The 16206-nt window shown below is 46.7% G+C and overlaps 3 protein-coding genes across 4 annotated transcripts in view; 2 read left to right on the forward strand and 1 right to left on the reverse strand.

The window, feature by feature from the left end:
• The window catches only part of LOC107306736, a 4743-nt gene extending 4089 nt beyond the window's left edge, over positions 1–654 (forward strand). The window contains 1 exon segment of the mRNA XM_015850078.2: positions 329–654. Within this exon segment, the coding sequence (XP_015705564.1) occupies positions 329–604 (276 nt within the window). The 3' untranslated portion in view covers positions 605–654.
• Positions 655–727: 73 nt separating this feature from the next.
• On the forward strand, positions 728–11311 carry DCAF10 (DDB1 and CUL4 associated factor 10). The gene is made up of 7 exons (XM_015850077.2): positions 728–1086; positions 2830–2943; positions 3555–3752; positions 4072–4274; positions 4981–5091; positions 5882–6027; positions 7245–11311. Exons 1-7 carry the CDS (start codon positions 803–805, stop codon positions 7611–7613), a joined length of 1425 nt encoding a protein of 474 aa, XP_015705563.1. The 5' UTR covers positions 728–802; the 3' UTR covers positions 7614–11311.
• Positions 11312–11836: 525 nt separating this feature from the next.
• SLC25A51 (solute carrier family 25 member 51) lies at positions 11837–13787 on the reverse strand. Of its 2 annotated transcripts, none has more exons than XM_015850079.2 (2): positions 13678–13787; positions 11837–12975 (listed from the first exon to the last, which is right to left on the reverse strand). In XM_015850079.2, the coding sequence occupies exon 2, from the start codon at positions 12970–12972 to the stop codon at positions 12061–12063; it is 912 nt and encodes a 303-aa protein (XP_015705565.2). In that variant the 5' UTR covers positions 12973–12975; positions 13678–13787; the 3' UTR covers positions 11837–12060. The 2 variants fall into 2 exon arrangements, with proteins under 2 accessions (XP_015705565.2, XP_015705567.1); XM_015850081.2 differs by having other exon boundaries at positions 13658–13780.
• Positions 13788–16206: the final 2419 nt, after the last annotated feature.

The raw sequence follows: 16206 nt of genomic DNA on the forward strand, positions 1-16206 counted from the left end.
CCTGATACCCACAGAGCTTTATTCCTGATACCCACAGAGCTTTATTCCTGATACCCACAGAGCTTTATTCCTGATACCCACAGAGCTTTATTCCTTATACTCAGAGCTTTATTCCTGACACCCACAGAGCTTTATTCCTGATACTTATAGAGTTTTATTCCTTATACTCAGAGCTTTATCCCTGATACCCACAGAGCTTTATTCCTGACACCCATAGAGCTTTATTCCTTATACTCAGAGCTTTATTCCTGACACCCACAGAGCTTTATTCCCCATCCATAGGGACTGATGCTGCCCCATTCTCCCCGTGTTCTCTGCCTCCCTGCAGGTCGTAGTGAACTGGAAGCTGTCAGATCTGAGCAGCCGCGATCTGGCCATGCTGGAGTTTGCTCTGGCAATCTGCCGTTCTGATAACATCACAGAGGAGCACTTCCAAAAGCTGGAATCTCATGGCTTTGACCGTGAGGACGCGTGGGACATCGCCATGATCACCGCTTTCTTCGCCATGTCTAATCGCATCGCTCATTTTATCGACCTACGCCCTAACAACGAGTTCTACAACATGGGCAGGGCACCGCATGAGGCGGGCAGGGATCGTAGTTGAAGTTATTCGGGCAGTAGATTTGTTTTAAATATATAAAAAGTAAAAGAAAAGACAGTTGTGTGTGTCGTGTTGTGTGGTACAGCTGTGTGGTGATCCCCATTGCGGCCTATAGGGGGTGAGGTGTTGTGGTGGCGGCGCAGGCGCGGTGCTGCGGGGCTGAGGGAGGCGCGGCCCGGCGATGCCCGGCCCGGGCAGGAGATGAGCTCGGAGCCGGGGTACAACCCCGGAACGTCGGCCCCAGAGCCCGGCATGAAGCAGGAACAGCAGCCGGTACCTACAGCCCCACAACGGACCGCTCCGTCTGCCGGCCTGTTCGCTTGGCTCCGCGGGCGGTGCCTGGGCCGCAGCGCCGCTGTGGATCCGGCTCGGGATAGTTACCGTGCTATGACCGGGTTATACGGATCCATCCAGCCCGCTGACTCCGTGTACCTCAGCACCAGAACGCACGGAGCCGTATTTAACCTGGAATACTCACCGGACGGGTACGGGATGCGAACCTCGCCCCTATATCGCTGTGCTCGGCACCGTGAGGCCTGCAGGGCCCGTATCGCTTTGGGCCTCCGCTGTGCTGGATCCTCCCTGGGATCCTCCCGGCCTCGGTGTCCGGCTGTGTCTTCATTAGGAGAGTGGTTAGGGCCTGGAACAGGCTGCACAGGGAGGTTGTGGATGCCCCGTCCTTGGAGGTGTTCAAGGCCAGGTTGGATGGGGCCATGGGCAACCTGAGCTATGGGGTCTCTATGGGGATCTATGGGGTCTCTGTGGGGATCTATGCGGTCTCTATGGGGTCTGTGGGGTCTCTATGGGGATCTATGGGGTCTCTGTGGGGTCTATGGAGTCTCTATGGGGATCTATGGGGCCTCTGTGGGGATCTATGGGGTCTCTATGGGGACCTATGGGGACCTATGGGGTCTCTATGGGGACCTATGGGGGATCTATGGGGTCTCTGTGGGGTCTTCTGTGGGGATCTATGGGGTCTGTGGGGTCTCTATGGGGATCTATGGGGTCTCTATGGGGATCTATGGTGGATCTATGGGGTCTCTGTGGGGGTCTATGGGGATCTATGGGGATCTCTATGGGGTCTCTGTGGGGGTCTATGGGAGTCTGTGGGGTCTCTATGGGGACCTATGGGGGATCTATGGGGTCTCTATGGGGTCTATGGGGTCTCTATGGGGACCTATGGGGGATCTATGGGGTCTCTGTGGGGTCTGTGGGGTCTCTGTGGGGATCTATGGAGTCTCTATGGGGATGTATGGGGTCTATGGGGTCTCTATGGGGATCTATGGGACCTATGGGGTCTCTATGGGGATCCATGGGGTCTCTATGGGGTCTCTGTGGGGATCTATGGGGTCTCTATGGGGGTCTATGGGGTCTCTATGGGGATCTATGGGGTCTCTATGGGGATCTATGGGGACTCTGTGTGGTCTATGGGGCCTCTGTGGGGATCTATGGGGCCTCTGTGGGGATCTATGGGGCCTCTGTGGGGATCTATGGGGTCTCTGTGGGGTCTATGGGGTCTCTATGGGGATCTATGGGGTCTCTGTGGGGATCTATGCGGTCTCTATGGGGTCTGTGGGGTCTCTATGGGGATCTATGGGGTCTCTATGGGGATCTATGGGGACTCTGTGGGGTCTATGGGGATCTATGGGGTCTCTATGGGGATGTATGGGACCTATGGGGTCTCTATGGGGATCTATGGGACCTATGGGGTCTCTATGAGGATCTATGGGGTCTATGGGGATCTATGGGGTCTCTATGGGGGTCTATGGGGTCTCTATGCGGTCTATGGGGTCTCTGTGGGGATCTGTGGGGTCTCCTGGGCAACCTGATGTAGTAAATGTGTATGTTTGGTGGCCCTGCTAGGCAAGAGTGGTTGGAACTACATGACCCTTCCAACCCGGGTCATTCTGTGTGATTCTGTGTGTCTTCTCCTGTCCCTCAGGGCCATAAGGGTGCTGTATGTAGCACTCAGAGCCGCGCTGCTCCGGGTTTCTATAACGTATTTAGAAAACACTTTTCATCAGAGGGGCTCCCTTTTCTTTGTTCATTAGTATCGTGTGCTGCCTGATAGCAATCCCTTACAAAACTGCTGCTATGGGGAGCCAAGCTAAGTAATGTTGAAGTTGTGTCTATGTGAATCTAGGGACTGGAAGTTTGTTTGTTGTGTGTGCATTCATTCATTCATCAGATCCAAATGTTAACGAGTGCTTTGTTCTGCTCCCCTGCAGGTCTGTGCTGACTGTTGCTTGTGAACAGACTGAAGTGCTGCTTTTCGACCCGATATCTTCAAAGCACATCAAAACTCTCTCTGAAGCTCACGAAGATTGTGTAAATAATATCAGGTTGGTGAAAAGGAGGAAAAGATAACGTTTTTCTCTTTCTGTAGGTGCTTTTCTAATGGGAGTGCAGGAAGTTTACACTGCTTTGGGTAGGGTGTTAAGTTATAGTTTGTTTTATGCCATGTTCTGGTTATATTTATAAAGGGTTTTGAAGAGTTGGTAGATTGAGGCCCTCTGTTTTCTGCTTGTTTTTGTTCTTTAAGCACTAGAGACAGCGGACCATTAATCTCAATATACTTTCTCTGTGGCAGTTGATTTTATATGCCTCAATCTCATGCACCTTCTGTTAAGACTTCATCAATTGAAACGATCTGTCTACTTTTTCATCCCAAATTATTTGCAACTCCCCACGTCTTTTCCATTTCTTCTGAAATCTCTTTGTGGTGGATGAAGCAGGGCTACCCGAAGACCAAAGGGAGTGATGGGTTTGTACAGTGAATGCATTCATCCCATTAGTGTGACCCAAGTTCTATCCCACTTTCTCATCTTCTTCTTACATGACATTGTGACAAACCTGTTATTTCTTAGGTAAGCAAGAATTCCAGACTCATGAACATCTATGCTATATTTTCCTTTGTCAGCTTAAGTCCTACCACAGTATTTCCCATTTTCAGGTTTCTAGATAATCGACTTTTTGCAACTTGTTCCGATGACACTACAATAGCACTTTGGGATCTGAGAAAGCTGAACACAAAAGTGTGCACTTTACACGGTCACACCAGCTGGGTTAAGAACATTGAGTACGACACCAATACAAGGCTGCTGGTAACATCAGGATTTGATGGAAATGTGATCATCTGGGACACAAACAGGTATGTAAGCAACTCTTTGTGCTTTTGTATTTCTAACCCTTGCCAAGGCTTTGCTCTGCCTTGATGTATAGTCCAGAAAGTAAAAAGAAAAGAGAGTTTTCTTTGCTGACACTCCAAAATGTTGTTTTCCCTCTCTGAAAATTCTTCACCATTGAGATTAGTCTGATCTAAGTAGGGTAAAGACAATATATGAAAATACTTTTAGTATTGACAAAGATGCTTAGCATGTCCCGGGCTCCTGCAGATGATATTAGGGACTTGAGTCACAGTCCATTGCAACTATTTCTTAGTTATATTTTCTTTTCCCTCCTCTATGCAGGTGCACTGAAGATGGGTGTCCCCACAAGAAGTTTTTTCACACCCGTTTTCTTATGCGAATGAGGTTGACACCAGACTGTTCCAAAATGCTGATCTCAACGTCCTCTGGATACCTTCTGATTTTGCATGACCTCGATCTAAACAAAACTCTAGAGGTTGGCAGCTACCCCATTTTAAGAGCTAGGAGGACTGCATCAAGTTCAGGTGAATACTTGTTGAAATGTCAGTAACAGCTTCTCTATTAGAATTCTTGTGGTTTCACGTGTCTGGCAGCTAAATACTCACTAAATACTCACACCCCCTTCCCAGTGCTTTGGGGTAGAGAATAATAAAAAAAATATACAAAAAATACTTGTGAGTTGAGATAAAGACAACATACTAAGACAGAAAAAGAAGGGAATATAATAGTAGTGGTAATCCTGTATGTATATTTACAAAACAAGTGATGCTGAAGGCAAGGCAATTTTTGGTATCAAGACTTCAGCACTACAGGGCATAGTGTGGAATTCTGTTGCCTCAGGCTTGCATGGTTGTGCCCTTGTTCTCAATCTTGGTAGAGTCCCATGCTCTAAAATTTCACTCCTGTTGTCTGGCATTAATGGCAAAATAGTGGCAAACTTCAGTGTTTGGGGTGTCTGTGAATGCCTGGGAGAAAAGTTCATACCCCAGCTCCCCTTGATAGGAGTGTCTCAGAAGCAAGGAGTGCAGCTTCCTCCTTGTTCCCCACAGTATGATATGCAGGCATTTTATTCATATGAGGCACAACAAAATGGTGTTTTGTGACTGTAAATGGAGCTTTGAAAGGTGTTCTGTTAACAAGATGCATGGCTAGGGAGAGTTAAGTGAAGGACATGCAAAGTACACGGGCTGTTCTTCGCTTTTGTATTGACATGGCTGATGCTGTATGCAGATATAACATCCTCGAGTCTGTCCAGTCCTCGAGCTGTTGGTTCCCCATGTCACCAGAGTGATTCGGGTCCACTGTCTGAGAAGCAAATGTCCCGGTCCTCACAGCGAGAAGGTAAGAAAGCATCAAAATAAAAAATCAGGGTCTTTAATTCATTGTGGCCCAATGAGCAGAGTGGGAAAATGCCGTGTTTTTCTTTGTTGCCTTTAAAAGTGTTACCACAACTTCTGTTAAACCAGTAAAGTGTTACTGCAAGCCAAAATCTGGAGATCTAAACATTTTTTTTCTCCAAGAAAACTGAAGGCAGCAGTAAGGTTTTATTGTACATGAGTACATTATTTTTGTTATGCGAGTGTGCTGCCATGTCCTCCGGGCTTTATTTATTTATTCATTTATTTATTCCCAGCACCCCTCATGTGAGTGACCTTCAGGTGGGAAAAACCAACAGAGCAGAACATAGCTGTGTTTTGCTTTATGTTTCCTTTTGTGATGGCAATATGTGTGTGCTGTTTCTCCATGAGAAGTCAGTAGCACGGGAAAAGAACAGGCAAATTAATCCTAAATATTGACAGAATGGTTTAGAAGTTACCGAGCAAGTCCCACCTAAATTCAGAACTATGAATGGAGCTCAGCACCAACTTGGCAAGTTCACAAGTGTTCAGAAATCTCTAGTGAATTGCTTGCTAATGTAAAATAACAGTAATGTTAAGCTTTAATTACTTATGGTAATGAGTTGTTCAAGCAGTTGTGAAAGAAGGAAGCTTATCTGGACCCCAAAGCAGGTGTGAAAATCTCTTTAAGGCAGGCAGGGGGAGGAAGGCAAGATATGCAGAGCTGACTGAAGCGAGAGGTGAAACTTAACATACAGAATTCCATTAGACTCACAGTTGACTTCCCTTCGTAGGTGGATCACCTAGAAATAGTTTGGAGGTCTTAACACCAGAAGTTCCAGGAGAGAGAGACCGAGGCAACTGCATTACATCCCTACAGCTACATCCAAAAGGGTGGGCTACCCTTCTTCGGTGCTCAAGTAATACAGATGACCAGGAGGTAAAACAAAAGGTTTTGAGCAGATACTTGTGAGTAAGCTGTATCACCCGTACAGCTGTGATGAAAAATCTTGACTTTGGGGTAAATTTGCATTTGAATAAATGAATTCAATTGTAGGCAGAGATTAATAGTTTTTAAGCCATGATTATGAAATATTTTTCTGCTTTGAAGAGTTGCTGTACCACACTCTCTGTCCTTTATTCAGTATCCCTCTTGCTTAGCTTTAATGGAATATTTTTTATAGTGTGCAGCTTGGTTAGATGTTCTCAAACAATTCTTGGCCTCTCAAATATATGACTTAAAAATATGTACCTGCCCAAATATAGGAGAAAAGAACTCGGAAAAGACAGAAGACTGCACAGTTGTACTGGGGTGGGCATGTTTTAAGCTAAGCAGAGAAGCTCCTTTATATTATTCAAATGCATCCAGCTGTTTGGCTTATCCATCAGAGTCACAAGGATAAGGATCCACTGTGCTGACAGAGGTTTTTTGTCTACCATGTGCTCACATTCAGGTTAAGAAGAAGAGGCATGGAAAAGCTGGAGTAGTTAAAACATGCTGGAGTCCCAGTGTCTGCCTTATTCTTTTCTGTTGATATTAATTTGCACTGTTCTCTTCGTCTTTACTTCAAGAGAGGACAGTGAACAAAACAACGTATCTTCTGTCTTGCTGTGGAGCATTTGGATTCAGACACAATGCAGATAGAGTTGGTAAATGGAGTGGATTTTGCATTTGATTTCAGATTAGATAATTAGATAAAGCATTAAAATCCCTGATTGCCTCACAGGATAAAGGCCTGATCACAGCATTTCTTCTAACACTATTTTTGTCTTGTGTCAAGACTTTACTCCTTTTTAAAGTCAGGGGCATAAGGTGCCAAAAGGCCATTCTGAATTGCACAAGGCTGAATTCTGCTTTTTTATAGATTTCATTTCAACCAGGTCTAGAGGGAGGTGTCCCTGCCTAAAGTAGGGGGTTGGAACTGGGTGACTTTAAAGGTCCCTTCCAACCCAAACCATTCTTATCCTGTGATAAGAAGATGCCAAACAACCTGCTGGTTCTCAGTGTCTCATAGTAAATGCTTGCGGAGGAGTAGATTAGCAACAGTGTTGGTCATTGCTCTGTCAGTTGCTTAACATGCAGATGAAGTGAAAGTGTGTTTGCAACGCTCTACTGTCTTTCAGCATTCCTTTCTCTCTCTCTCTCTCTCCCTTCAGTGGACCTGTGTCTATGAATTCCAGGAAGGTGCCCCCGTGCGCCCCGTCTCACCTCGCTGCTCCCTGCGATTGACTCATTGCATTGAAGAAGCCAATGTTGGCCGAGGTTACATCAAAGAGCTCTGCTTCAGTCCTGACGGCCGGATGATTTCATCCCCACACGGCTTTGGGATCCGCTTGTTGGGGTTCGACGCACACTGCAGTGAACTTGTTGACTGCTTGCCCAAAGAAGCCGGTCCCTTGAAAGAAATCCGTTCCCTGTATTCCCACAATGATGTGGTACTGACAACAAAGTTCTCTCCAACGCACTGTCAGATCGCCTCGGGGTGCCTTAGCGGACGCGTTTCTTTGTATCAGCCAAAGTTCTAGGCTCATTGTACATCAACAGGACCTTCAAACGTTTGTGTTCTAACTACTTCAGCTTAGTTGAAGTTTGTTCTTTTGGAAATCCCGTAAATCCAGATGAGATCATCGTTTCTGTGGTCTCAGTACGTAATAATGACGTGAGTTCCTTGTCCAGCACTGTATGCATTCTCATCCTGCATCCGCAAGTCAGGCTCCATGCGTGGTGTTTTCAGCCTTCTAGGCAGACCTCAGCTGCTTCTGACCCTGTGCCATCAAGTCATCATTCTGTTTGGTTTCGTACTGTAGTACTTGCTGGTTATTTCCTTCAGCACGCTCTGAAGTGGGTTGTCTAAAAGAAACATAGGTGGGATGCAGGTAGGAGCTCAGCCACAACGCAGCCAGGCTTCCCTGGTGCAGCACCTCTCTATTCCAGGGGACCTCTCCCTTGCTGAAGCTGCCGTGCAGTGATTGTTAGATACAGAGCAGGTTTTGTACGCACTACATTAGTTGGCCCAAAAAGATAGGAAAAAATTGTTTTGTATTTATTTTCTTTTTTTTTTTTTTTGTGGTTAGTTAGAAAAATTAGTCAGCTTTCTGTAGTGATTTGCTGTACTAAAAAAAAGTATTTTTAGTTTGCTTTTCCTTAATTGGAATTGGTAGAAGGAAGAGGCCCCCAGGTAACAGCAATACAATGAGGTGACAGCCCCAAGTTGCACCAGGGGAGGTTCAGGTTGGGTGTAAGGAGCTGTGGCACTAAGGGACACCGTCAGTGGGCAGGGCTGTGCTGGGATTGGGGATTTAGTGGTCTTTTCCAAACATAAGGTTTGTATGATGCTATGGACTGAGACATTGCTGCATTTCTTCCTCAGAATTGAGTTGGAATTGCCTGGAGCAGAGTAGCAGGAGCTGAATAGGTAAACCAGAGTAACAGGAGCTGAACAGGTAAACCAGAGTAACAGGAGCTGAACAGGTAAACTTCTTACGTTGCATCCACTGCACATGACCCTTAGAGAATGTTTCTTACAGTGTGTGTGGTTAATTGGCAACTTTTAGTCCTCAGCCAGTTGGATTTGTTTGGTGAGAAGCTTTCCACATCAGTCACATAAACCTTCTTCCTCTGTTGGAAGATGAGCAGTGCAGGGTTTTTACTTGTGTTCAGGCCTTGACATCTTCCTACTGCTATGCACCTCGTGTTACAGCAGGAGTTGATCTAGGGAGTGTCTGTAGTGCAACTAGATAAGTATTTCTTCACTAGTGTTGCCAGTTTGAGGGTGGATTAGAGCCATTCCTGTGTAAAGTGATAACAACAACCCCAGGCAACCCTACAGGCTTGGGGAGGTGAGACTGGAAAGCTGCCTGATGGAAAGGGACCTTGGTGTGCTGATGGACAGTGGGCTGAATATGAACCAACAGCGTGGCCAAGAAGTGGCTTCCTGGCTTGTATCAGGAATGATGTGAGCAGCAGTAGGGAGGCAATCCTGCCCCTGTACTCGGCATTGGGATGTGGTGCTCAGGCTGTGATTAAGCAGAGGGCTGTTAGTTAGGGTAGGATGGTTGTGTTGGGGTTAAATGATCTTTAAGGTCTTTTCCAGCTGAGTGGTTCCATGATTCAGCCCAGTGGAAGGAGTGGTGTTCAGGTTTTATCTTTCTGAACCATTACCTTGTGGATAAATTCGTTGCTGAGCTTTGGATTCTCTCTAATTAGCCCAAAAAACAATGACCACGTTGAAAAAGACAAACCCTTAACCTTGCACCGTTAAAATTCCAAGTGCCCCAGCTATATAAACCTGCCTGTCTCAGATAGAATTGTTTCATATCGTGCGTTAAAGTCTGCACTAGGAGCAAAGTACAGCGGTGGCCTCGGACGCGTTTACTTTTGACCTCTCAAGTGTTGCAACGCTTAAACGCATTTCCCACCTGTTCCACTGGTCTATGCGTCATTGTAGCTCTGTTACGCGTTTGTAGGGGATGAAAAAGAGACCATTAATAGGACTAGAAGATGACATCCATGTCTGTGTACCTTTATTGTCTGTGTATTTCAGTACGCCCGCAGCCACTGGGCGTCATCAGTCCAACAAGGGGGTAGTTCAGGGACAAACGTAACCTCCATCAGAATTACTGGGGATAAAGCACAGTGATACTGACACACTGCTGTTTGCACTCTTTTGAGACTTGGTAAGGACAATTTGCCTACCACCAGAATAGGAATGTAAATGTCAGGTTTTTTTCTGTGTTCTCTTTTTGTTGTTGTTGTTAATTTGGGCGGCGCTGATGTGCAGCAGGTCCCGATACCATGAGATACCATGAAACGCAGACCTGCTGCTCTGCGCCTCGCCCTCCTGAAAGCTTTTAAGAAGTCTAGTTTACAAGATTCTACGAGATTCGGAGTAAAGGAAGGTTGAGAACCGTGATATTTTTGTCCTGCGAGAGAAAGAAACTTCTAATTTCCTGATCTTGGTCAATGGTGCATTTTCTTATGCACTGGGTATCTTCATTTAAGTGTAAAGTTTTTAATACTAGAACAAATTGTGCATGTAAATATTTTGAGATACCTGAGATTTCGTAGTATGAAGTGTAGCCTTTTCATACAATATAAAAGGATCAGAACCGCTCTGAATATATTGTACTTAACAGCCGTACAGTAACTTACTATTTGTGGAACGTTTTCCTTGCTTGCGTAATAAATTAAACATTTAATAACTCAGTAAATTAAAATCTATTTTAATGTATTTGTCTTACACTGGGCTGTGTTCTGTAACGCACACTGGAACTGAGGGGGAAAGAGCCACACGTGGAGCAACATCTGCGTGTTTCTTTCTGGTGTTGGTTCGGCTTGAGCACAATGAATGAATCCAGTTCTGTTGTTTATTCCATCAAGATTAAATAAATCCACAACCATGACACCGGTAAAAATCAGATTCTGCCAGTAACAAACATTCAATAAACGTTTTATTTCGATGCAGATAACCACAACATTCAGATACAGCAATGCTCATTTGTGCTGGGCCCTCTTGGACTGTGAAGCGAAGGACCTCATTAGGATCAATAATCATGACACACTGATTAGAGCAAAAGTATTTTGTGACAGTTCAACAAACAAAAAAACCACCACTACAAGCTTATGAAAAGAGCAACTTGGTAAAAGTTTATCCCCATCTTTCAGAATAGTTGGTGAGGTTGTTCTGTTTTTTTTTGTTTTGTTTTTAAATATAGCATAATGACATCAAGTTCCCAGGACAACCAAGTATTTCTCACTAGGACCTTCTCTTGGTCTGTTATGCTCATCCCCTCCAGTGTCCCAGCAGGACACAGAACACCACGTATTTCTGTACATCTTCATCTACACTTGCCCACAGAAGTCCGCCAACGCTCTCCAAGTGCTGCATAATTCCAAAGGTCTGTCTGCCTCCTGGTTCAATCCTCATAGTGCTACAAGTACAATTCTGTCTTACAGAACTGATAAAACGTACACGGCAAGGAGACAGAGCTCCATCTTCCCTGCAAGAAGACTTGTTGTGATCGGTTCCGTCACAGCTCTGATGAAACGCGAGCCATCCGCAAAAGACAAGATGCCTCTCTATAAAGAGCTGCCCGAGAACGACCGCCACAACAGGAGAGCGCAGGAAAATGAACTATTTTATAATCAGCGTTACAAAAAAGAGAGACGTCTTCTTTCCGGCCTCGCAGCTGTAGAATAATAGAAAAAGAAGTAAAAAAAAAAAGAAAAGCAAAGCAGAACAAGCTCCGCGTTTACAAGTATAAGGATTATAACAAAGAAGGACACTTTAAAGCTTAAGTAAATTTGTGTTTCTCTCTTTCCACTTTTCCCTTTTCACACAAACCCCACTCTCAAGTCAGTTTACATCGAAGGCAACATTCAGTAACTGCTTTTATGCTGCCTCGTCAAACGTTCTGCTTAAAGCCGAGCTTCCAGCAGGAGAGTTGGCATAGGCTTCATTTAAGCACAGAACTCGGTCATCCTCCTCTGGAGTTGTTGTCCATTTGGCCACGAGTAACATTGAACACTCAGGAGCCTACAGCAGCTGAGGACGTCATCTAACAACAGCATTCTGAAGTTCATCAAATACAGGAATGAATTTCCATCAGCCTCCTTTCATGTTCTACCAGGTACGCGGTGGAACGCGCTCAGTCACGGAGTGTTAGGGACTTTGGGGAGTGATACTGAATAAGCCACTGGACTGACAGATGAGTTTGTGGGTTTTTTTGGTTTTATTTTCATCTGTTTGTCTCCTCGTTTCATTAGGGGTAAATCCACCTGCCAGCAAATAAATAATTTGTGAAGCTAGCCATAATTGCACCAAGGTTTGGATGTATCAGCGTTCACCCCGTATGCAGTGAAGGCCAAGATTAAATGCCCGTCACGCTATGCAGGCGCTGCTCCCAAGGATGAAGCATCATCAAAGGTGGCAAAGAACGAGCGAATAGAAGGGATGAAGAAAATAAGTGTTTCTCATAACAGCTTTAGCAAGAACTCGTAAGTCGCATTGATGATACCCCAGGACAGGACTGAACGATGGTAGTTCAGATGGGCTCCCCTGAAAAGATTGATCAATTTCCTGTCGCGCTCCAGCCAGATCTTCACAAAAACTGTCGAGAAGGACTGAAATTCACCCCCGATCTGAGCTTGCATGCGAGCTTTTACAACATTCATTGGGAAGAACAAGAACCCCAGCATGGCACCCAACAGCCCTCCACAAATGAAGTCATTAACCAAATGAGCGCTGTGAGAAGTTGCTTCAGGCAGGCATTGTTTAATAGGTCCTCTCAGGCCGAAGAAGAGTACATTACTGGGCCCGTTTCGGAGCAAAATGGGCACCAATCCCCGATAGTACTCTCTCACTCCATGGACTTTCAGTACCTTAAAAGCCTGGTACGTGTTTGTGAACTTATCGTGGTGTTTGTAGTCCTGAAGCAAAGTCTGCACTCGTTCGAAGGGCGTAAGAACAGCTTCTGTGGTCCCTGCAAGCACTGCTGCCACGCTGCACGTCACGAGCTCAGGAGCAGTGGTGTGGCTGTGAAGCAAGGAGGAGAAATCCTCATATAAGCCGAACATGAGAGCCAGCGTGGTCGTCTTCTGCAGTAAGGGTGGAAGGATGCCACGGTAGAGGTTTCTAATTCCATCTTTCTGCAGCTGATGTATCGCATCCTTTGTTTTCAGGCCATACAGCTGCTGTCGAAAGAGGACCTTCTGGATGGGGAAGGTGACTGCTATGTTTGTGAACGCGGCGCAGTAGCCACACAGGTAATGTTTGCTAGAGGTAACTGTAATGGCACTGCTTGGATCTTCCTCTGAACCTCCTGGGGAAAAGCCTCCTGAACCCATCGTGCTGCTTTTCTTACTGCTGTGTACCTCAGTCCTCATTTCCTACATCAAAAAACAGAAAAGGAAGAACATGAGCAGAGCTGCAGACAGGCCAGTGCAGACAGACCACTCCCTGCTGCCCTATAGAGTTACACCATATACACCATATACACCACAGCCTGGCTGCCCTTTAGTTACACCATATACACCATATACACCACAGCCTATCCCACAGCCTGGCTGCCCTATAGTTACACCATATACACCATATACACCACAGCCTATCCCACAGCCTGGCTGCCCTATAGTTACACCATATACACCATATACACCACAGCCTGGCTGCCCTATAGTTACACCATATACACCACAGCCTATCCCACAGCCTGGCTGCCCTTTAGTTACACCATATACACCACAGCCTATCCCACAGCCTGGCTGCCCTATAAGTTACACCATATACACCATAGCCTATCCCACAGCCTGCCTGCCCATAGTTACACCATATACACCACAGCCTATCCCACAGCCTGGCTGCCCTATAGTTACACCATATACACCATATACACCACAGCCCATCCCACAGCCTGCCTGCCCCCCCACACGACACCCCCCGCCCACCCTCTCTCAAGGTCAGCCGGCACAGCGCCCAACCCGGCCCCGAACCGCCCCTTCCCGTCCCCTTGACACCCCCCGAGCCGAACCGAACCGATCCGAACCGACCCGAACCGACCCGGGCCTGTACCTTGTCCCTGTGGTACACACCCTGATCCGCCGCCATGGCGGGGCGGCTCCGCACCGAGCCCGCGCGCCGCCGTCCGACGTCCGACGCTGCGTAATGACGTCAGAGCATGCGCCGGCGTAAGGAGCGTGGCGCTGTGCTGACGTCATAATAGAGCGACGCTGGGCGCCAAGATGGCGGCTCTCCAGGGATAACAATGGCGGCTGTGGGGATGGCGGCCTGTCAGCTCCCCTTCATAATCCCTATAGCTCTGTCCTGTCCCTTCATAATGCTTCAGGGGCTGTTTTGTGCCCTCCAGCCTGAGAAAGGCTTCATTCAATCTGTGTGGAGACAGTGGGCGGTTGTAATGGGGCCGGTGTTTGTAATGGGGCCGGTGTTTGTAATGGGGCCTGTGTTTGTATTGGGGTTTGTAATAGGGCCGGTGTTTGTATGGGGTTTGTAATGGGCGGTGTTTGTAATGGGGTTTGTATAGCGCCGGTGTTTTGTAATGGGTTTGTAATAGGGCCGTGTTCTGTAATGGGTTTGTAATGGGCCGGTGTTTGTAATGGGGTTTGTAAATAGGCGCCGGTGTTTGTAATTGGGGTTTGTAATAGGGCCAGTGTTTGTAATAGGGCCGGTGTTTGTATTGGGGTTTGTAATAGGGCCGGTGTTTGTAATGGGGTTTGTAATAGGGCCGGTGTTTGTAATGGGGTTTGTAATAGGGCCGGTGTTTGTAATGGGGCTGATATTTGTAATGGGGCCGGTATTTGTAATGGGGCCGTGCTGTGAGCTGTTTGCCCACACCAGGTGTTGTGTTCTTTGCCCCATAGCGAGGGCAGGGTCTGCCCTATTGCTGAGTTGTTGCTGGCTGCCACCCAGCTCCTTTGCTGGTGGTGGATATGGGGAGCTGTGCCCTTCAGCCCCACTGCAGGCTCTAAGTCAATTGAGTCACCTTCCTTTGCTTTTATTTGCTCCACACGTGCGGTGCAGTGAGATACACAGTGGCCTTTGCTCAGGCATTGTGTTCCTTGGCAGAGAAAAAGGCACCATCTGTAGCAATCGGATCTAAGGGAATAAAAAAGCTGACGTTTATATTCTGCATAACGCCAAGCCTGCAGTGGGGTATCTCAGCTGGTATGATGGGGAGGGGTCTCTGCCTTGCTGCAGCAGCATGTATCCCACCTCCTTACATTCCCTGGTGATTCTGTGATTCTATGAAAGCTATGTTGCCTTCAACAGCAACAGAAGTGACAACTAGGAAATGCAAACTGGGAGACTGTTATACCTGGCATCGCTCAAGAAACACAACAAGATGATTTTGGCAATCAAATAAACAGAACACTTGGGAGAAATGAACTGGCACAACAAAGACATTTTTGTTCCTCTGTTTGTGATTTTCCCTCTTCCATCCTCATTCACTGCAATTCCAGCAGCCAGTCCTTGGAAAATATGGATCCTTCTAGGTAGGAGAAGAAAAGAAAGCTGCCACCAGAAGTGATGCCTACCTGTGTACAGTCCATACAGATGTCAGATCAGAAAGTTGTTTGCTCTCAAAAAAGTAAACAAGGCAGATAGAAATCAACTATCAAGGAACAGAAACAGTTCTGATCTTCCTGGCAGAGCTTCCAAGATCTCAACAGATGTGACCTGAAGAGAGAAGTGAACAGGATAAAGAGAGATCACACTGGGGCTATTTTATGTTTTAAGTTAAGCCTCGCTAATGTGGAGGTGACACAGTAACACAGGCTTGGTTTTCTCCTTGTTGAAACTCTCTGGTGGAGAGATTGAGGGCTATTAAAGACTGAAATTGAAACTGACTGGTGGTGCCAGACCCTGTCAGCCCGGGATCCTGGCATGCAGCTGAGGCTCCCCAAGGAGCATCCTACCTGCGTGGATGAGCTCCTACCTGCGTGGATGAGCTCCTACCTGCGTGGATGAGCAAGGAGCTCATGTGTAAGCTCCGCGGGAAGAGAAAAGTTCATGGTATGTGGAAAAAGGGTATGACCACTTGGGAAGAATATAAGAGTATAGTCAGGGCCTGCAGAGATGCGATGAGGAAGGCTAAGGCCCACCTGGAGTTGAATCTAGCTAAGGAGATAAAGGATAATAAAAAAGGCTTTTTTAAGTTTGTTAACATCAAAAGGAAGGGTGGGAACCAAGGACACAGCTTTTGTGTCACTCAGCCACCTGTGGCAGAGGTCAGGATTTCTGCAGGTATGGGAAATCATCCCATCACTTAGTGCCTTACAAGGAGCTGAGAAGCTTTTCTTGCTCAAGTCCTGATGGCAAAGAGTTTCCTGGGGAGGCTTGGTGCTTGCTTGGGGTTGGATCTGATCAACTTCTTGTTTGCTGGTGTCCATCTGGTGTTTGTGGAGTAGTTTTCATCCCAGGGTCTGTCTGGTAGGACTGGGGCTTGGGCCAGGCCAGGGCAAATCCAGTGACGGGAGTCCAATGGATTTGAGACCTGACTTGAAGCCTGTGGGCATCACCCAGGACTTGGGATGAGAGGATGAGGCGTAGGAACAAGGACCTCTTTGGTCCGTATTAGCTCCTGCCGTTCCCTTTTTTGGTGG

Source organism: Coturnix japonica, chromosome Z (assembly GCF_001577835.2).
Source record: "Coturnix japonica isolate 7356 chromosome Z, Coturnix japonica 2.1, whole genome shotgun sequence".
NCBI lineage: Eukaryota > Metazoa > Chordata > Aves > Galliformes > Phasianidae > Coturnix > Coturnix japonica.

Bases quoted from the DNA above. Each gene is read 5' to 3' on its own strand.
- DCAF10 (XM_015850077.2), top strand. From the start codon at position 803: ATGAGCTCGGAGCCGGGGTACAACCCCGGAACGTCGGCCCCAGAGCCC. The intron at 3,753-4,071 runs GTATGTAAGCAA...TCCTCTATGCAG, and splicing joins ATCATCTGGGACACAAACAG to GTGCACTGAAGATGGGTGTC. The intron at 4,275-4,980 runs GTGAATACTTGT...TGCTGTATGCAG, and splicing joins GAGGACTGCATCAAGTTCAG to ATATAACATCCTCGAGTCTG.
- SLC25A51 (XM_015850081.2), bottom strand. From the start codon at position 13,693: ATGGCGGCGGATCAGGGTGTGTACCACAGGGACAAG. The intron at 12,976-13,657 runs GTACAGGCCCGG...TTTTTGATGTAG, and splicing joins GTGTGTACCACAGGGACAAG to GAAATGAGGACTGAGGTACA.